Source organism: Copadichromis virginalis, linkage group LG23, assembly GCF_057382275.1.
Source record: "Copadichromis virginalis isolate Kocher_CV1m ecotype Utaka linkage group LG23, C_Virginalis_male_GT1.1, whole genome shotgun sequence".
NCBI classification, from domain to species: Eukaryota; Metazoa; Chordata; class Actinopteri; order Cichliformes; family Cichlidae; genus Copadichromis; species Copadichromis virginalis.
This window is the reverse complement of record NC_140639.1, coordinates 3,095,695-3,117,783: the sequence shown is the minus strand read 5'-3', so window position 1 is coordinate 3,117,783 and position 22,089 is coordinate 3,095,695. Positions and strand designations below refer to the sequence as shown.

General features: G+C 38.9%; 2 protein-coding genes across 8 annotated transcripts in view; one reads left to right on the top strand and one right to left on the bottom strand.

Annotated features, from left to right (window-relative positions):
- The window catches only part of LOC146679971 (uncharacterized), a 94,121-nt gene that overhangs the window by 70,970 nt on the left and 1,062 nt on the right, over nt 1-22,089 (bottom strand). The gene's annotated exons all lie outside the window — the stretch shown is intronic.
- On the top strand, nt 398-19,199 carry LOC146679972 (vitamin D3 hydroxylase-associated protein-like). 4 transcript variants are annotated; one of them, XM_085447315.1, is made up of 16 exons: nt 398-492; nt 4,913-5,150; nt 6,056-6,169; nt 6,408-6,548; nt 7,433-7,566; nt 7,763-7,969; nt 8,055-8,095; nt 8,215-8,339; nt 9,571-9,696; nt 10,472-10,569; nt 10,768-10,867; nt 11,054-11,097; nt 11,196-11,235; nt 17,612-17,720; nt 18,149-18,294; nt 18,642-19,199. In XM_085447315.1, the coding sequence occupies exons 1-16, from the start codon at nt 398-400 to the stop codon at nt 18,762-18,764; spliced, it is 1,881 nt and encodes a 626-aa protein (XP_085303441.1). In that variant the 3' UTR covers nt 18,765-19,199. The 4 variants fall into 4 exon arrangements, with proteins under 4 accessions (XP_085303441.1, XP_085303442.1, XP_085303440.1 ...); XM_085447316.1 differs by lacking the exons at nt 398-492; nt 4,913-5,150; nt 6,056-6,169; nt 6,408-6,548 and adding exons at nt 2,048-2,328; nt 3,234-3,347; nt 3,585-3,725; XM_085447313.1 differs by lacking the exon at nt 398-492 and having other exon boundaries at nt 4,855-5,150.

Here is a 22,089-nt window from a genome sequence, read left to right as displayed (position 1 = left end):
GGATTTTTAAAAAAAATATTACTCATGATATAACATTGTCCAGACATGGCTGGTAAGGACATGAGGAGGAAACAGTAGGCGCTGTGTGAGGCTACTAAAGGCAGTGCTATAACATTTTTCTGTCATCATTTTATTATAGATTAAGTGCAAGAGTTGTTAGGTGTGGATAATTAGATTATAGTTTATTGCAATAGCAAGTTGTGCCTTGTTCTCAGATAGACAGCAAGTGGAGAGTGATATATGAAATGATGGGAAGGAAGGAAGAAGAGAAGCAAAGAGTGATTCACAGGCAGAGCCTAAATTATTTCTCACAGTTTTTTGTTGCCAAGCGCTGTCACCAATCTTTGCATTTTGTTATTATCTCATGACACTTGTTTAATCAGCTACCATCTCTCCTATGGACTTTTTAATGTCTACAGTCTCAGATCAACACAGCCCTGCCCTCCAGCACTATCAGCAGCAACCCCTCAACAGCAGCATTGTACCCATCAGGTAAAACATTGGCTACGTTTGCTTTGCCTTGTTGCCCATATTAGATTCTTGATGAATGTGTGTTGTTGTTATTCAGCCTGGTTCAATGAGCCCCATTTTAACTTTGAGCACCCGCCCCTTTAAACCTCTCTGCATGGCCCTGTGTGTGTGTTTGTACGTGTGTATTTTAGTTAATCAGTGGCAATGAGCTGTCACTGTTTAATGAGAAGCAAGATAATAATACCAATTGAAGGAAACTGTTTCCAGGGCCTACTCCGTGGATCGACTTCCTTCGAGGCGTGGACGTCTATCAGCAGAGAATGTACCTTCACCTATCAGCAGAGAATGTCCCTTAGTCTGTAACACAGTCAAATATATTCTCAAGTAATATTCAAGCATGCCATTCAGCGTGTTAGTACGAGCAGCTCGGGAGCAGCTTGGGAGAACAAGAAAACAGAGACTGCTTTAGATTGTCTTCCCAAAGTGACTCAACTTTATTCACAAGTACAACAGTTTATATAGAGGGTAAAATTCATGAGACAGCAGATTATCAGTTTAAACCAGTACAGACCAAGATAAGGCAGCGTCTTCCTGCCCTTGGGTGAAGAAGCATCCTTTGTGTAGTTTATTAGTTCAGCTACAATTGTGATTATCTCAGCGACATATTTTCAAGGCACAAAACAAAGAGTTCTTACATTAGTGAAATCTGAAACAAACCATTTGGCCTTCAACAGGCGTCTAAAAGATTAAGAAACTAATGTAGCTGAGGGAGTGATCTCTGTGGTATTTCAACCTTGTACCAGCCTGTGATTCTCACACATCAATTCTTGGGTCAAAGAGAAAAATAACTAAAACAAAGGGGCCTTATTGAATGACAGAGTTTTCCTGCATAATGTCACTATAAAACAATATCCAGTAAATGCTACCATGGTACTAAAATACCTAACACCAATCTTCTGAAAATGTGTTTTTGAGGTCAAGGTAGCTGGTGTTCATTTTTTTAAATAATTAACATACTATGATATTTACCCCACAGAATATGTTTCAACAAAGTATTATGAATGAAAATATGTTATAAAGGCAATAAATGACTCTCTTTTTTTACCTTTTACCTTTTTAGTATTTGCCTGTGGCACTTCTCTACTGATAGGTATCATGTTATGTACACATGTAAACAAACACACACACACACGTGTATATATACACGCCTGCGAGGCATTGGCTGGTGCCACAGCTAATATGTCTTTTAATGTCACACATTGCGCTGAATTCATTTTTACTTTCATTTTCTTTTTCTGTCTTAGCCTTTCAGCTGAAAGTTTTCACACTAAACTCTTCAATAAGTCACAGCGAAGGTAGGAGAGGCCCAAGTGTCATTAAGAGATTTGATTGGGTATTACAGTGTCGGCAATGAAAATGAACGAATGGGCTAGAATGGTGCGTGTATGGTACAGTGCGCAGCGGTGCTTCAATTGGCCCCGAGGTGCGTCGGGTAAATTAACTGTCCACCCCTAAATTAAGGCACGGTACATGCACAACACGCCCACAGCTAAAACAAGATAGCCTGTCGTGTTTAAAAAGCTGTGTGTTAGGTCCACTTGGATTTTTGCATTTTGCAGCCACAGGGCAAAGACGAAAGCCACGCAGAACACTGAACTGTTTATTAAGAGAGTGAAGATGGACAAGTGGACAGCGGCTCTGCTCACTGGTGTTGCCTGCATTGTGGGATACCTGGTTGTGCGGGTGAAAAAGATCAACAGCCTCCGACAGGCGGAGGAAAAGATCAAGAGAGCCAGAAACAGGAGAGATAAGAGCTTGCAGCGGGCAGAGCAGGCGGTGCTCCGGTACAAACAGTCGGTGAGAGTTCAGAGCTTTAAACACTGAAATGTTTAACTTTTTCTTTAGATAGAAATCAAAACAAATGATGTGCTTTTAGTTTAAGCCTAGCGGAGGTTTAGTTATTAATTTCCAAATTACTGACACTTTTTGTTGTCAAAAAACTTAAAAACACATTAATATTATGCTGCTCTTCTGGATTTGTTTTGTTGGCCCAAGTTGACACATAACTTCACACACGCGGTTTGTCAGCTGCACGTCTCCTGTTCCACCTCACCCTAAAGTTGCTCTGTTGGATCTGTGGTGGCCCCTAAAGACGAAGCACGCACAAACTCCAAAACACTTGCAAAATCCAAAACTTTTGTAAGTGTTTTGGATTTTGTGCGTGCTTTGTCTCTAGGGACCACCGTAGAAATCTGGTGATTGTGTAACGCGAGGGCTCACTAGATGGTTTGGAATCTCTCTGAATAATTAGGAACAGCAAGATGGAGATGGATAACTTTTTAGCAGTCTCTTTACTCTCCACACACCGCAACAACTCACACTTTCTGTGTACCGCCCTCATGAATACTTCACTGGCCTCTCAGAAGCCAGGAAATCTTGAACTCAGATCAGAACAGGGAGAACAACTAGGTAGATATAACACATATTACTGGTTTGAACATGCATGTCTAAACATTCAAACGTGTAAACATGTAAATATCAAAACACGTAACCACCAAATAGCTACATAACTAGCTTTATAACCTTTGTAAACACCTCTTTGTATATCAAATTAGATTTAAATTTACTTCTACACTTTACAATTGTGCAGAAGTACAGGAAGTAGGAGTCCTGAATCTATACACTGATATGGTTTTCTTTCTTTCTTACAGCTTTATAAATTTTTATAACATAATGATTCTGTGTGGGTCTGTGTCTTCTAGCTTCCCACGACTGACTCTGCTTTGATCCTGAAGCTCTCCCTGTCTGAGCTGACACAGCAGCTGAAGGACGGCTCACTGAACCCTGACAATGTGCTTTACTCTTACATGGAAAAGGTTCATTATCCAGCATGACACAAGAGTTCACTGCCTAACATAACACAGATCTTTTTATCTGAAGGTTGACCGAAATACAATATATACACCAGTTTATTTTAGCTAGCATAAACACTAAGTAATCTATTTTATTTTCCAGTGAGAGTTTAATATTTTACAGAGCGCTTACACAGATCAGTATCCCTTTAAAGTAAATAAGTTCACCTGAATCTGTCTGTGCTTGTTTCCTTTCAACAGACTCTGGCTGTAAACCAAAAGCTGAACTGCTGCACTGAAATTTTGCTGGAGAGTTTGGACCAGCTGACAACTGTTGGCTCCAACAAGGATGGTCTCTTGTACGGAGTTCCAGTTAGCATCAAAGAAAATATTGCATTTAAGGTAAGAATAATTTAATAAATTAATGTATTTGTAGTGCAAACAAATGGCAGTTACGCTATAGGCAGTATAATAATGGACGAATGCAGCTAGGACACCAACCATTGCTTTCTGGAGTCCAACCTCAAGATGAACTTTTCCACCATTGCCAAGTTGGTTGCAAAAAGCTAAACCTGACATGGAGGAGTGGGTCTAAATTGCTCACTTAGCCAGTGAGCAAGCAGTTTCACAATATCCTTGGGCAAGATACTAACCCATATTTGCCTACTGGTGGTTGTCAGAGGGCCCGGTGGCGCCAGTGTCCGGCAGCCTCGCCTCTGTCAGTGCGCCCCAGGGTGGCTGTGGTTACAATGTAGCTGCCATCACCAGTGTGTGGATGACTGAATGTAGTGTGAAGCACTCCGGGGTTCTTAGGGACTAAGTAAAGCGCCATTTACCATTTTACCAAGTATTAGAATTAAAACAGTTAATTTTATAAATCATGAGCAACACATAAATACTGACTCTAGTTCTTATTTCCACAGAACTTAGAAAAGCTGGTTTTAAATGGTTTGCTGCCTATGAATTAAATGAACTACACAAAAACTATGATGTTACAATCTTTGATTTCATTTGATAATTTAAAAAGGTTTTAGACACATGTCTTTGTTAATTTGTGATCACGTTTACTGTGTTGTTTTATCTTTCTCAATTTCTTGGCATTTTTTGTAAGCAGGTCCCTCTTTAGAAAGAGATCTCAATCTCAGTGAGAATACTGTATAAATTAAGGTCTTAATAATAATGTTATTTATGATCTCTGAATTTCACTTACAGGTTTTCAAAATATTAAGGTATGGCATTTGTGTAGTCTTTGATGCACTCTTGTGTTCTTTAATTTACTTCACAAGGATCATGACTGTTCTTGTGGTGTGATCATTAACCTGGACCAGCCCGCTGAAAAGGACAGTGTGCTTGTTCAAGTCCTGAAGAAACAAGGAGCTATTCCCTTTGTGAAAACCAACTAGAATGGTGCGTGTATGGTACAGTGCGCAGCGGTGCTTCAATTGGCCCCGAGGTGCGTCGGGTAAATGAACTGTCCACCCCTAAATTAAGGCACGGTACATGCACAACACGCCCACAGCTAAAACAAGATAGCCTGTCGTGTTTAAAAAGCTGTGTGTTAGGTCCACTTGGATTTTTGCATTTTGCAGCCACAGGGCAAAGACGAAAGCCACGCAGAACACTGAACTGTTTATTAAGAGAGTGAAGATGGACAACTGGACAGCGGCTCTGCTCACTGGTGTTGCCTGCATTGTGGGATACCTGGTTGTGTGGGTGAAAAAGATCAACAGCCTCCGACAGGCGGAGGAAAAGATCAAGAGAGCCAGAAACAGGAGAGATAAGAGCTTGCAGCGCGCAGAGCAGGCGGTGCTCCGGTACAAACAGTCGGTGAGAGTTCAGAGCTTTAAACACTGAAATGTTTAACTTTTTCTTTAGATAGAAATCAAAACAAATGATGTGCTTTTAGTTTAAGCCTAGCGGAGGTTTAGTTATTAATTTCCAAATTACTGACACTTTTTGTTGTCAAAAAACTTAAAAACACATTAATATTATGCTGCTCTTCTGGATTTGTTTTGTTGGCCCAAGTTGACACATAACTTCACACACGCGGTTTGTCAGCTGCACGTCTCCTGTTCCACCTCACCCTAAAGTTGCTCTGTTGGATCTGTGGTGGCCCCTAAAGACGAAGCACGCACAAACTCCAAAACACTTGCAAAATCCAAAACTTTTGTAAGTGTTTTGGATTTTGTGCGTGCTTTGTCTCTAGGGACCACCGTAGAAATCTGGTGATTGTGTAACGCGAGGGCTCACTAGATGGTTTGGAATCTCTCTGAATAATTAGGAACAGCAAGATGGAGATGGATAACTTTTTAGCAGTCTCTTTACTCTCCACACACCGCAACAACTCACACTTTCTGTGTACCGCCCTCATGAATACTTCACTGGCCTCTCAGAAGCCAGGAAATCTTGAACTCAGATCAGAACAGGGAGAACAACTAGGTAGATATAACACATATTACTGGTTTGAACATGCATGTCTAAACATTCAAACGTGTAAACATGTAAATATCAAAACACGTAACCACCAAATAGCTACATAACTAGCTTTATAACCTTTGTAAACACCTCTTTGTATATCAAATTAGATTTAAATTTACTTCTACACTTTACAATTGTGCAGAAGTACAGGAAGTAGGAGTCCTGAATCTATACACTGATATGGTTTTCTTTCTTTCTTACAGCTTTATAAATTTTTATAACATAATGATTCTGTGTGGGTCTGTGTCTTCTAGCTTCCCACGACTGACTCTGCTTTGATCCTGAAGCTCTCCCTGTCTGAGCTGACACAGCAGCTGAAGGACGGCTCACTGAACCCTGACAATGTGCTTTACTCTTACATGGAAAAGGTTCATTATCCAGCATGACACAAGAGTTCACTGCCTAACATAACACAGATCTTTTTATCTGAAGGTTGACCGAAATACAATATATACACCAGTTTATTTTAGCTAGCATAAACACTAAGTAATCTATTTTATTTTCCAGTGAGAGTTTAATATTTTACAGAGCGCTTACACAGATCAGTATCCCTTTAAAGTAAATAAGTTCACCTGAATCTGTCTGTGCTTGTTTCCTTTCCAACAGACTCTGGCTGTAAACCAAAAGCTGAACTGCTGCACTGAAATTTTGCTGGAGAGTTTGGACCAGCTGACAACTGTTGGCTCCAACAAGGATGGTCTCTTGTACGGAGTTCCAGTTAGCATCAAAGAAAATATTGCATTTAAGGTAAGAATAATTTAATAAATTAATGTATTTGTAGTGCAAACAAATGGCAGTTACGCTATAGGCAGTATAATAATGGACGAATGCAGCTAGGACACCAACCATTGCTTTCTGGAGTCCAACCTCAAGATGAACTTTTCCACCATTGCCAAGTTGGTTGCAAAAAGCTAAACCTGACATGGAGGAGTGGGTCTAAATTGCTCACTTAGCCAGTGAGCAAGCAGTTTCACAATATCCTTGGGCAAGATACTAACCCATATTTGCCTACTGGTGGTTGTCAGAGGGCCCGGTGGCGCCAGTGTCCGGCAGCCTCGCCTCTGTCAGTGCGCCCCAGGGTGGCTGTGGTTACAATGTAGCTGCCATCACCAGTGTGTGGATGACTGAATGTAGTGTGAAGCACTCCGGGGTTCTTAGGGACTAAGTAAAGCGCCATTTACCATTTTACCAAGTATTAGAATTAAAACAGTTAATTTTATAAATCATGAGCAACACATAAATACTGACTCTAGTTCTTATTTCCACAGAACTTGGAAAAGCTGGTTTTAAATGGTTTGCTGCCTATGAATTAAATGAACTACACAAAAACTATGATGTTACAATCTTTGATTTCATTTGATAATTTAAAAAGGTTTTAGACACATGTCTTTGTTAATTTGTGATCACGTTTACTGTGTTGTTTTATCTTTCTCAATTTCTTGGCATTTTTTGTAAGCAGGTCCCTCTTTAGAAAGAGATCTCAATCTCAGTGAGAATACTGTATAAATTAAGGTCTTAATAATAATGTTATTTATGATCTCTGAATTTCACTTACAGGTTTTCAAAATATTAAGGTATGGCATTTGTGTAGTCTTTGATGCACTCTTGTGTTCTTTAATTTACTTCACAAGGATCATGACTGTTCTTGTGGTGTGATCATTAACCTGGACCAGCCCGCTGAAAAGGACAGTGTGCTCGTTCAAGTCCTGAAGAAACAAGGAGCTATTCCCTTTGTGAAAACCAACTTGGCCCAAGCCCTCATGAGGTACATTTTTTAATCAAGAATTCAAATTTAAAACAACTCTGTGTACTCATGGGTGAATGAGGAGAGTGCTTTAAGTCCCCTGATAGAGTAGAAACACACTATATAAGAACCAATACATGTACCATTTGCATCTTCCATGTGTGTATTTTATGTAAAGACTCATAACCTGTCTTTGTTTGTCTGCGTCCACCTTTAGCTATGACTGCAGTAATCCTATCTACGGGCAGACTGTGAACCCTCATAACCCCCAGAAGACTCCTGGTGGTTCATCTGGTGGGGAGGGGGCTCTCATTGGGGGAGGGGGCTCCCTGCTCGGTATAGGCACTGATCTAGGTGGCAGTATCCGTCTTCCGTCTTCATTCTGTGGAATCTGTGGTTTCAAGCCAACTGCTCACCGACTGAGGTAGATCCTTTTTAGTCATAGAAAATTATTGTAAATTGATGAGTTAAGGTTTCTTTATTTGTTAACACCTTTGGATAATGAACAGTTTACAGGGTTTTCGTTCAATTTGTCGAGGACAAAAGTCAGGTAAGAAACTAGCACATGAAGTAAATGCAGATTATATATAACCAGTGTCTAATAATATTACACAAATTTTCTGGAACATTTTGTTCAAAACATTTGCTTTATGCTTGCTACTAAACTAGTGTCGTCATCACCTGGACCCATGGCAAGAGATGTGGACAGCCTGGCTCTCTGCATGCAGGCACTTCTTTGTGACCACATGTTTTCTTTGGACCCCACTGTTCCACCATTACCTTTTAATATGGAGGTGTGTCCTGTACTGTGGGATTCATGTCCTCTGTTGATGATCATATTTTCTATATATTTTCAGATCATTCATAGATGTTAGAAACTAGAAATTAATCAAGTTAATTTTCTTAACACATCTCTCTATGCTAAAAGACGAAGTTCTAAAGGACAAAGTTAATAGTCTTCCTATAACATTTCCAAGTGCTTTTTTTTATGAGAGCAAACGATTTTCAACATTTTCACCATTTCTAAATATACCAGTTTTCTTTTGAACACATACACTATTTCTGTTTACACACAATCTTTGAACTGTAGCAGAAATACAACAAAATTAACCTGGGCCAATAATATAATAACCCCCGGAAAAGCTGACCTTTTTAAAAGTCATTGCATTTGTAATGTTCAAAGCTCTTCAAGTCAAGTTAAAACTGAGGGCTATTTTCCAATTTACAGTACAAAAACCTCAGGAAGGGTTTGAGCTGTTGAGAAAGCATCATGTAAAAAAAAAAGCAAATAAATACATAAATAAAGTTTTAAACTTGAGAAAAAGAATTGTTAATCCTTGCAAAGGATGAGATAGTTATACAAAGTTATCACAGCATTTCCAAGTGTCACAATGTGGAGTCAGAAGTATCAAGAAATTCAAAGAGAGCCACAGAGTACAGAACAAGCCTGGCAGAGGTGAAAATTGAAAGATTTAATTGATTCTGGGAAGAAAACTAGTGAGAAATATGTCTAAAGACCTTAGCCAGGACACTAGTGAATGTCTTAACCAAGCCTGGAATTGTAATCTCAAAGAAAACATTCGCTATGACCCTGCATACAGTCAGGTCCATAAATATTGGGACATCGACACAATTCTAACATTTTGGGCTCTATACACCACCACAATGGATTTCAAATGAAATGAACAAGATGTGCTTTAACTGCAGACTGTCAGCTTTTATTTGAGGGTATTTAGATCCAAATCAGGTGAACGGTGTAGGAATTACAGCAGTTTGCATATGTGCCTCCCACTTGTTAAGTGAACGTTATTGACTGGCCTGCACAAAGCCATGGCTGTAATCCCATTGAAAATCTGTGAGTTTAAACAAAGACCAAAGTAAAATAATGTAACCATCCAAAATAAAATTAAGATGCTTGGAAAAAACCGTGTTAACAATCCCTTGCTCTTCTTAACAGCACTTGGGAATACTTTTAAAAAGCTGAAATTTTCTTTGGTGGGCTAATAATTCTGTCCTCATCTACAGATATACAGAAGCTCCAGACCTCTTAGGATTGGTTATTTGGAAAATGATGGCTACTTGCAACCGTCTCCAAGCATGGTCCGAGGTGTCAGAGAGGTCAAAGCTCTGTTAGAGCAAGCAGGGCACACAGTAAGACGTCACCACACACATGTAATCGTTACTGTCCTGAATTGTTATGAACCCCCTGTTATGTTACAGGACAATCAATCAATCAAGGCTTTATTCGCCACATGCACGTTGCCCTGCTGTGAAATGGGACACCCCCCCCCCCTGACCTTACACACACAACACAGACATCACATGGGGATACAAGTCGGAAATCGGTAGCGTTACAGAAAAACACTGAAATATACACTACAATGGGAAAGTACAAGAGGAAAAAAAGAGACCTCTACTCATGCTGGGCTCCTGGGAGGACAGCATGAGAACGGGAAACAAAAAAAACCTCCTCTGCACAAAAAGCACATAAATGTCCACAGCACAACATTGGGGGGGGGGGGGGGGTGAAGAGTAATCCGAAGCAAACGCAGCAGCCATCCTGCCCTGCGCTATTATTCCAGCGCGGGCCCTGACCCGCCGTGTTCCCAGGAGGGAACAAGCATCGAAGGCGTTTGGAAAGGGAGGGGGGATGAGTGAGTGCGTATCAGTGTATGTGTATGTGTGTGCGTGTCCAGAGTTCAGCTGAGACAGTGTCCAAACTGACCCTTTTAAAAGTTAAGCCATCTAAAAAATCTGAAAAATTGTTAAAAGTATTTTTTTATATAAAACTTCTTCTGCTTGGCTTAAAGAGTCTAAATATGTACACACACACACACACACACACACACACACACACACACACACACACACACACACACTAATAATCACTGCCATACATCTTTAATGTTCTCTTTTATGCCTTTAGTTGGTTCCTTACGCTCCACTGAAAATCAGCCAAATTGTTCCTGAGCTATTAATAACGGGTGTATATGCAGATGGTGCTACCACCCTTCTACAAAAACTGTGAGTTGTACCTTTTAATAATTCATCTAATCACTTCTCATGAACTTCAAACATCTAATAAATGTATGATTTTTTTTCAGTGCTAAGTTGCAGGTGCTAGCATGATAAACTAAGATACTGTAGAATACTAAAATCATTACATGTCATTAAGTGTCAACACAGTTATTTTGTGTGTGTAAATAATTCATTTCATTTTAGGAAAGGGGCACTTCTGGACCCTTCTCTGAAGCGGCAGGTTTTCATACACTCGCTCCCTAAGTGGTTTAAGAAAATCCTTTCCTTCCTACTAAAACCTGTGGTGAGTTTTCTCATTTGGTGACAAACATGTGTAAATTCAAGCACAGGACTGAACATAATCTTGGAACTTTTATCTGATAGAGCCTATGTTGTAAAGTGCCAGAATGTTTAAACTCACAGATTTTCAATGGGATTAAAGCCATGGCTTTGTGCAGGCCAGTCAATAACGTTCACTTGTTTTTTGCAGTCACCTCGTCTGTCTTCCAACATGAGTGCTATTTGTGGAGTTCGGTGAGAAAGTATTGTTGAAATTCATCATCTGTACATGATTCTTTTTTCATATAATACATGTAATGGGCAAAGTCACAAAATAATGCTTTATTTTTTAGATCTGTTTCCGATCTGTGGAAGCAACATGCTGCTGTTGAGGTAACTTTAACTTTCAACTAATGATGCATGGTTGAGTATCACAGTACAATTTCAAAAGAGGTGGGACACTGTGTATAACGTAAATTAAAACAGAATGCAATGATTGGCAAATCTTACCGACCTACATTTATCCACAATAGCACATAGAAAACAAATCTAATATTCAAACTGAAAAAATAATGTATACCATGTTCAGAAAAATGATTCTTCTACTACAAAGCCATGCTATTGTAATAGCTGCAATATACACTTTAGCATTGACTTGCTCAAATATCTTCAGCAAGAAAATATCATTCTAATGGAAGTTTTATGTTCCTCTAAACCTAAACCTGTACATATGTCTGTGAAGGTTAAACCTGTACACAACTTTCAGCATTAAAAAGTGTCTTTCCAGATATGCAAGCTGCCAATGCCATGACACTGAAACATGCAGGCTTTTGAACTGAGCACTAATAACAAACCAGATGGTTCCTTTTTCTTTAGTCCGAAGGATGCCGCATCCATGTTTTTCAAAACTAATGTCAAATTGTGATTTGTCTGGCCACAAAACAGTCTTTCACTTTGTGTCAGTCCATTCTAAAGAGGTTTGGCCCAAAGAAGGTGGTGGTGGTGTTTATGGATTATGTTCATATATGAATTCCCGTTTGCATGAGCTTTAGAGCTTTAAGCTGTATTTCAATAGCGACAGCTCATTTGGAAGATTTGAACATGATTTACTGAGATACGGAGTTCAGCTACTGGTTTGGCGATTGACCCATCATAGCAGAATCTTAGAGGTGATAGCAATTAGAAGTAGAGTATGGTAGTGGTGAAGATGAAGCTGGAGGCTTGCATGGAGCTCTGAGTGGACAGGCTAGAAGATGAGTGAACTAGAACAACGCTGTCGACACTGAGTTTGGCAGTGTGGAAAGAAAAAGTTATATAACAAAGATTAGCAGCCAAACATCCAGGACAGCAGGCAGATGAGTAATCGTATAAAGACAACACATAAGATTCATTTGTGGATAGCATGGCGAACTGTGTTCGCAGACAGTGATCTCTGGAAATGTTGCTGAGCCAAAGCAATGATTTCCATGACAAAATCATCCCTGTTTTTAATGCACTGCTGCCCAAGGGCCCAAAGTTCACACAAACAAACTTTTGGCCTTGTCCCTTGCACAGAGAAATTTCACCAGAGTCTCTGAATCATTTAATGATAATGTACCATAGATAATGAGATAGTTAAAAGTCTTTTTGTTTGTCAATTTTACATTGACAAATATTATTTTGAAATTGTTCTGTAATATGTAGATGCAGTTTTCTTTACTTCTGAGAAACTCTGCCTCTCTGAAAAACTTTATTTTTCCATCAGTCATGATACTGAGCTAATTAGCTCCATCGGTTTCATCCAGCTCTTTATTTCTCTTTTTTTCACATATCTTTTGGCTTTTGTTGACCCCCTTACACCTTTTTTAGGTCTGTTTTTGCTGTCATCAAAAACAAAATAAGGTAATGTTTTTCATGAAAAAATTAAAAACATTCGAAAAGGTGCAGGAGGCATTGTAGCAGTCAGGTGCAAGTGAGTTAAACATGAAGGGAAGTATTTTCATGTGTGATTTAATATCCATATAGAAAAGAAGAAAATGTAATGAAGCGATTTTAATGAAGTAACCTCTACCTCATAGACAGTGTTGGGAAGGTTACTTTTAAAATTTATTCCCTTACAGAATACATGCCCCAAAATGTATTCTGTAACGTATTCCGTTACGTTACTCAATGACAGTAACGTATTCTGAATACTTTGGATTACTTAATATATTATCATGCTGTTTACAACTACGTGAATGTACTATTGCTGTTCCACACCGTAGTAAAGGGACCTCTGACTAATACCTTGGGCTCGTAGCCAAAAACTAGCTTTACTTTGTTGTCTGGGTCACTTTGCTAGCGAGAGACAGAGAGAGGCATTGAAAGGCTGCTCCAACGGAACTTATTGTTTTCAGAGGAAAACACGAACACGGCGTACAGTCGAGTCTTAATAGCTTACTTACAACTGGGCTCGTCAGGCACTCTTCTTGGCTGAAGTGGTTATTATTATATTTACATGCTTCCAGCTCCCGTTTTTGCTCGATGACAACTCGTACCTTTCCTTTTTCTCCCTCCTCGCGCTCACAGACACATAACGGGTATGGCAGTCCATTCTCCCTGCAGCACGGACTACACTGCCTATGATGCTACATTCTTTAGAGCTATACCTGTAGCATTCTGCCTGTTAGCTTAGCACAACAACAAAAAGGCGCTCTCTCTCACCCAGGAAACACGCAGAGAGAGAGAGCGTCACCCTGTAACCATGGCATCCATAGCTGTCAAACAAAACCCAAACAGTCCTGACCCGCGACAATATGAAACAGGGAAGTACCGCCGTGTAATCCATTTATTTCAACAAAGTAACTGTATTCTGAATACCACCTTTTTAAACGGTAACTGTAACGGAATACAGTTACTCATATTTTGTATTTTAAATACGTAACGGCGGTACATGTATTCCATTACTCCCCAACACTGCTCATAGATACCTCAGAGATAAAAGTGGGTGAAAGTCAGAGAGAGAAAGGTTCAAGGTCAACAACACTGAGTGAATGTACGCAGAGGAAGAGGGGACAAGAGAGTGGGGGATGCAAATGTGAAAATTAGTATAGAAGAGGGCCTTCAGGGAACCAATCCAGGGCGAGAATGGCATTTTTTTGAAGGAGAAGGTGGCTGAAGCAGTCCACAGAAGCCAAATCGAGGGAGGCTCCAGCCAAGAAATTGGTGTATAGACCCAGAGAAACTGGTGCTGGAGCAGAATAACATCATCACAGTGGCCCGCATGTGGCCTCCATCTGAGGGCCCAAGAGATAGTGACTCAGGAGGCATGGGTCACCCTGCGTAATGTCTGCAGGTGGGAGAAGATATCTGCGCATCAGTGGAGAAAATCCCTCATTTGATGGACAAAAAAGCAGAAGAGCAGAAGAGTTCATGTGGAAATTGGGGCAGGTCTATGACACACTGGGCCATGTAGCCAGTAAGTCGAGACAGAGAGCCACTGGCAGACAGCAGCAGATCTGGATTCCCACGTGCCAAATTAGGCAAGATCGGAAGGTCACAAACTCTGTAGTTTATGGAGCTCAGTGAAAATGATAAGAACAATAAAAATAAAAAAAGAAGACTAGACGCTGCATCACAAAAACAATCCAAGCTGGGAGAGAAGCAGGGACCAATGGCCAAGAATACCAGACCCACCACCCAGCGGGAAGAGTGATTATTCTGCAGCCTGAGGGTCACAGAAAAGTAAATATTTGGGAACAAGGGTGTGTGTGTGTGTGTGTTTGTGTGTGTGTGTGTGTGTGTGTGTGTGTGTGTGTGTGCGTGCGTGTGTGTCTTTGTTGGTGTTATTTGTACCCAGGGGGTATGCAAACATGGCACACAGCCCAGAGCCTGTCTTGGTCAAATTGACTAAGTAAACAAGAGAATGTCAGATTTTAACATGTGTGATTAAAAAAAACAAAAAACACTTATATTGTGTATATTGTGATTGGCATAGTTATAAATAAAAAGTAAGAAAAGCAGTCCTATGTGAATAAGTTGATGAAAATCGTGTTGAAATTAATATTCATATGTCATTGAACTATTAATAAATCCTAGTGAAGAAAAATAGCATAAACTGAATAAACGTGTACGGAAGTATATTCATATTGTGATTTAATATTCATATGTGATAGAATGTTTGATAAATCATGTTAAAGTGCAACATAGAAAAGTAGAGAATGCAATGAAGTGATGTTAATGAAGTAACCTCTGCTCTAGTTAAAAGTGGGTGAAAAGTAAAGACAGAATCATAAGGTATGAAGGTAAGATGCAGTAGGTATGGATATGAGATACCTATTGTGAACAGAAAATTTACAAGGTGGTAGAAAAAATGACTATGTTGGTGGACAACATATATAGAAAACCATCTAAGGTTTTAAGGTAAACCAGCATTTAAGGAGTGGGTGGATACAAAATCAAACCAAAAAATTCTTTTTATTTATGGGGATTTCAACACAGATGTGATAAGTCCAGAAAAACATTAATAGATTGTATTTTAACTAATGAATCAGAAAACAAAATTGCCTTCTAATTAGTGACATCAGTGATCATTGTGCATTTTTTTCAGTATATGACAACAATCATAGTAACGACAAACAGGAAAATAAATTAAAATAAAACAGGTGAGAACAGAGGAATCCATGAATGCATTTAAAAGTGACCTACTTGAGGGGAAATTTGGAGGTAGTGTATAAGGAAAGGGATATTGATAAAGTTTATGAGACATTCTTAGGAAAATTTAAATTATTATATGACAAGCATTGACTAATAAAGCAATACTGCAACAAAGAAAAATATGCAGTTTGCCCATGGATCACAATAGGATTACAAAATGCATGTAAAAAGAAAAATACCATATATACCATATGAAATTAAAAAGCTGAAAATAAATATAACAAAATGTAAATTAAATAGCATTTTGACAAAAATTGTGCAAATTTATTAGACATGAAGAAAAACATTAACAGAGATTTGGAAAACATTAAACACCATTATAAAATAGGTCTAGGCATTTAAATTACCCTGTGTAATAGGGTATTAATAAGGATACAAATATTAGTGATGTTGATGAAGTAGTTCATGAATTTAATAGATTCTTTGTAAGTGTTGGACCAGACTGATAGAAGTTTTGCAGCGAGAGCAGACAAACTTCAATGTTTGTATCAGCTGTGGAAGAAAAGAAAATCATGGACATTGTTGGGAAACCACAAAATAAAACTTCTACAGACTTTAATGGCCGTGATACAAAAATTGTTAAATAAACTATTAATGGTATCTCTAAAGCTTTAAGCATAAATGTGCGAATTCTCTCTACAAACTGGTGCATTAACATCACAAAAGTGATACAATTGTACAAAAATGGAAATCACAAATTACATGTACAGACTTTCACAATTCTCCAAAATACTGGAAAAGGTTTTCATTAACAAGCAGGGTTTCGTGAGGCTATGGGCAAGTCGTTGATAAACATAAAATATTAATGGACTCAGTATGGTTTCAGATCAAACAAATCAACTATGGCATTACTGGAATTAATTGAAAACATCGCTAATTACATAGATACAAAACACAATATAACAAGACAATGCACACTTTAGAGTTTTCATTGATCCAAAAAAGCTTTTGATAAAATTAATCGTGAAATACTGAAATATTACTTGATAAAATGGAGCACTGTGACGTTAAAGGAGTTGTGCTTCAGTGGGTTGAGAGGTATTTGGAAAAATTGGGAAAATTGGGGAATTTTCATTTAGTGTGCAGACATTGTTTGTAGAGTCCTACAAAGGTCCGTATTGGGATCAAAATTGTTTATCCTGTACATCAAAGACATATGTAAAGCATCTGATATATTGCATTTTATTTTATTTGCAGATGATACAGATGATACAACTACTTACTGCATTAGGGCGCATTCAGAGCAGATCTTGAAAATTGTCACACAAGAAATGATTCAGTTAAAAACATGGTTTGATAAAACTAGTTATTACTAAATTTGAACAGAGCAAGTGTATACAAGAGCTGGGGGGAAGAAATGATGATTACTGTAAATCAATAGATTGCTAAGCACGAGGTAGGGATTAATAAGTATGTACATACTTCTTCCTACTCCATTTTGGACGTGATGATCAAGTGATTTCATGTCATATATGTGTGTGTGCACACCCGTGTGTGTGTGTGTGTGTGTGTGTGTGTGTACATATATATATTCAGCTATCTATGTATATGTTTATGCGAATATATTTGTTTGTTTGTTTTGTATGTCTGAATTATAAAAGGTTATCCCATTATCCCATTCCCATTGCCTCCAACCTCAAGAAGGACTGGGCAGTTCCCCTCAGCCAAGCCCTGCACTGCCTGCTGTGTAATACTCATAGGATCAGAGACTAGACTATTTATCTAGAGTTCCTGTTTTGGAGTGCTGGTTCCACAGATCAACATAGGAGGAGACCTCAGAGTAGAACCAGGACATGCAGAAGAGGTTATTTCTCTTGGCTCGCCTTGAAAGGCCTCGTTGTTCCCTCGGATAAACTAGAGGAGGTGGCTGGGGAGAGAGAGGTCTGGGCTTTGCTTCTTAGGCTGCTAACCCTGTGACCCGGCCCTGAATAAGTGGAAGAAAATGGATGGATAGATATTAAAATTTCTCAGTTTAAATATTTCAAAATTTGTAAATCACTGCATTTTGTTTTTGTTTACATTTTACACAGTCTCCCAAATGTTTTGGAATCGCAGTTGTATAAAGGATCAAGAAAATTTCCTGTTTTTTCTTTAGGACTATATTCAAGAGACAATAGCACATTGGAGGAGCTGCAATATCGATGTGCTGTTGTCCCCCATGATAGGGCCAGCCAGCAGGTTATTGCACGCTGACAAAGTTTCAAGTATGGTATACTGAGTATTAAAAAAAAGCATTATTGTCCATCTATCTCTCTCTTTTTTTCATTATTGTAATCTCAGGATAAGTTTGTGGATGTATGAAATGCTCCTAGGTGGCAGCATAGTTCCTGGGATTTGGGATCACATAACAATTATCTCATAAAAAATTAGGATTGCTGCCCTTCTCTAGTGCTAACATGCATGATTAAAAAAGGCAGAGAGTGAAGAAAAACAATATCTCCAGACATTAGTCAATTAGGAAAGTCACCTGTAGATTAGAACATTTGGACAAATAATAATATAAAGGCACTGTTACACTAAATAAATCACATGTTAATTAAAGAGCAACAGAATTTTGAAGGGCTAAAGAAAAGTGAATCTGTCTTAAAGTATTTCATCATAACTAATCTACTTGTATTTTCTGTTATTTCAGCTGCAGTCAGTTGCACGATGCTCTACAATCTCTTAAAATTTCCTGCGGGTGTAGTCACTGTTTCCACAGTGACTGCGATCGATGAGGAGGAACTAAAGCACTATAAGGGCTGTTATCAGGACAGTTTTGACAAGTCCCTCAAAGAGGTAACACATACCAGTGTGGGGAGACAGATTGAACACATTTACTGTGAGACCAGTTTTTCATGCAGTTTTAAAATTTCTAAACAAATGAATACAACTTTCAACTACACTGACTACACACAGGAAGATTTCAGGTGTGGTGGTGGGTAGGCCCATCTATCCTACATGGAACCAAGAGCTAAACCAGATCAGACGATTGAGACAATTTTTTCTTGTGGTTCTGTAATTTATTGACTCTCAGTTATACATGAACTTTATTAAATGTTCCACAATTTGTTAGTCAGCTCGAGGCAGAAGACTGCGGTTCAGCTGCTGAGCATTGAGTGACAGGAGTGTGTTTTTGTGTTCAGGCAGTGACTGGTGGCGAGGGTCTACCTGTGGCGGTTCAGTGTGTTGCTCTGCCGTGGCAGGATGAGCTCTGCCTGCGCTTCATGAAGGAAGTGGAACAACTGGTCAAAGAAAGCAAGAAGTAAAGCTGCTTTCTTTCTCAGTCTCACAGGAGAGGCTGCAGACTTGAGAGGCAATGTGTTGACTTGAGTAGATCCTATAAATGAGAGCTGAATCTTTCATAAATAGCAGAGCATTCTCTTTTTTTACAAATATAATCTGGCAATTTTTGTGCCTTGACTATTTGGTAAAGTTTAAATAAATTTTAACAGTTAAAATTCAGGTTAAAGTCAAGGCAGTTTTATTTCTTTATGCCAAAATCACATGTAAAGGTTCTTCACAGGGAATGAACAAATAAATACATACAGCCATCAATAAATGGAACAGTACATTTTAAAAAATTGAAATCACTAAGATATTAAAACAGACATAATTTATATGTATAGGAGTATCTATGAAGCGCCTTGAGGCGACTTTTGTTGTGATTTGGCGCTATATAAATAAAATTGAATTGAATTGAGTGTGTGTGTGTCTTCTTATTCAGTCACAATGACGGAGATATTCATGATACAATATCTGGGTTAAAGAAAGCTGGAGGACGCAATGAAGTAAGTTAAAAATCAGCATCTGCTGTCAGTCAGGATAAACATATTGATACTATTTTTATGAGAAAACTTTAGGGGACCATTCGTTCTCGTCATACTCGAGAGGTCAAAGTAGATTCTGCTGCCCGATATTTACCCTGTAATATATGCTTCAGCACAGTAAGGTGTATTAAACCCGCTAAATAATGCTATTTTGTTTTCTTTAGACTTTTAAGTCCACTAATTGTCTGTTGACAGCTCCCTTCTGACATGTAACCGTCTCCTGGCAGCTCTCACTGAATTACTTTGAAACTAAAAACTGCTATTCTTAGGCGAGCTCTACTGATTATCAACTCCTTCCCTATGAAAAGTTACTGCGTGTGCAGTTAATGCGCAGTGATTTACAATAGACATACATTTTGTTTAACATGCCATTCACCAGATGATTTCTATTTTGGAGTTTTTCTTTTAATCATAACAAATGAGTGGTAAAATTTTCCTTGCAAATTTCATGAATGGAAGTAGTAGACCAACATGGTTGGTCAAAGCTTTAAAATTAACATTTTGTAAATAGATGTGTAATTAGCACATGGAGCCATCTGGTAAATAGTAAATGGACTGGTTCTTATATACAGTAGCACTCTTCTACTGTAAGCTGCTTTATTTAACATGCTTCATTCATCCATTGAAACACAGTCACACAAGCACTTTTTCTACACCTAAGGGCATTCTAGCTGACATTTACACATATTCATACTCTGATGAATGCATTGGACAGCAACTTGGGATTCAGTCTCTTGCCCAAGGATACATCCAGGGCTCAAACCAGCAACCTTCCAAGCTGCTCTACCTCCTACACTGCAACCACCTGATGAGCCATTGTCAGGATGTCAGGGGAACATGACGGTTTCCACAAATGTTGCACACTCTGTGGTGACCCTATTTTTATAGGATTAAGCTTAAGTTTATGAAAATTTCTGTTTGTTGGAAGATGTAATTACACACTAATTAATGTATATTTATGTATTCAATATTAAGATTTTGTATTAAATAACCTTTAAAAAAATGACTGCCTGCACATTTAACAAACCAACCCTTCAGGGGGAATGCTACTGTCCACCTGTTTCTTGTGAATAGCTGTTTCAGGAAGACCCCCACCCCCTCATAAACTTCTACCAGAAGAGTTCACCCTTTTATCAAAGTATATTGAGATTCATTTCAAACATGCTTTCAACCTGTGGTCATGCATTTTATTTTGTTAGTAGATACTTACTGTTCTTGTTTTTGACCCAGCAGTTTTTGCTGTTGTATGAAGAATGTGGTTCATTATTGACATGAACATGAATATTAGTGCTTTATTACTAGATAACCAACAGAACTTTACTCTACCACTGATTTTTGAGGTTGCATCTTCATGCTAATTTGCCCCCTTTAGAAAGTTAAAATGTTAATTGATTCAACTCAGCTCTTTCACATGCAAAAACAAAATAAATATCATGCAAAAGAAAAAAAAACAACAACAACAAAAGTGTGACTCAAGTATGATTCAAAAGTATTTTTAGTATTAATACTAAATATAGTTAAGATCTTAACTTAATTATCATTAGCATTATTAATATGTTAATTGTTTCATAAATCATGACACACTCCCTCTGCAAGTGTATCTAGAAAGTTCTTTGACTCTTTGCTAAAGAGTGAATAAATGTTAACTGTAAAAATTAAGGTTTTATATTTTTTTAAGACCAGGCTTTTTATTTTGTCCTCTGCTCTCAATTTTACGTAATAAAGCTTGAAATTAAATTACGGACTTCAGAGAAAATGCAGTCATGTAATAAAAAATGTTGAAAATTAGAATTCATAACAGGTATGAAAATTGGTAGCACACCCATGTTTCTTCACCCCAACCAATACATTAAATAATACAATACATTAAATATATATATATGGTTAGACTACATGTCTTTGGAGTGGAGGATTGCAAGTTCAATTCCCGCCTGGGGTGTCTGCATCCAGTAAGGGTCCTAAGGCTAGACCCCCCCATGCTAAGCGAGCCTACCGCGGACATGATAGATGAATATGAAGGCATGCTGGCTCGGACGTCGCCCGGCTCAATAAGGTCCGCGTCAGGTGATGAGGAACCAGGGCACCCTGACAAGAAATGGGCTACTGGAACAAGAAGCTATCGGTGAGCAAGAGACAAAAACAGGGCGTTTTTGGCATGCTACTACGCAAGTAACCCTGGCAGAAGGGGCTACATGAATAGGATGAGGGACCTATGGATTCTTCGATACCCAACATCCACGACGACGAAACAACTAGTAGCTCAGTGTTCCAACATTCAAAAGAAGGGACTGCTCTCACAGCTAGAGATTGATGAGGTACAACATAAATGCCACGGCAAGGGGGAGCCAGGACACCAGGTCAGGGGGGAGATATCATCACCCCCACCTGAGATGGTACCACGCCCCAAGTGCGATAGGAGAAGGATCGTTGAGTGTGAGAGGAACTGACCTGAAAGATAAGATCATGGCCAAGCTTGAAACCTGGACCCCCCACAGGCGGTTACCCAGACTACATGAAGTACCCTCAGAAGGTCTGCTAGATGATGTTACGGACGATACCTAAAGCCATCATTGCCAAGACTAACAAGCTGATTTACAATATGGCAGCAGTGACAAGTGAGATGCGTGGCTACAAGTTGAACAGACACAAGGGGGCAGTACCCTCCATGGAGAAGGAGGCTAGAGGTTAAGATCAAGGTAGCACTGAGGGAGGTTAGCCAACTATCAAAGCTGCAGAAAGGTGGGACAAGGTGTCCCGTTTGGTT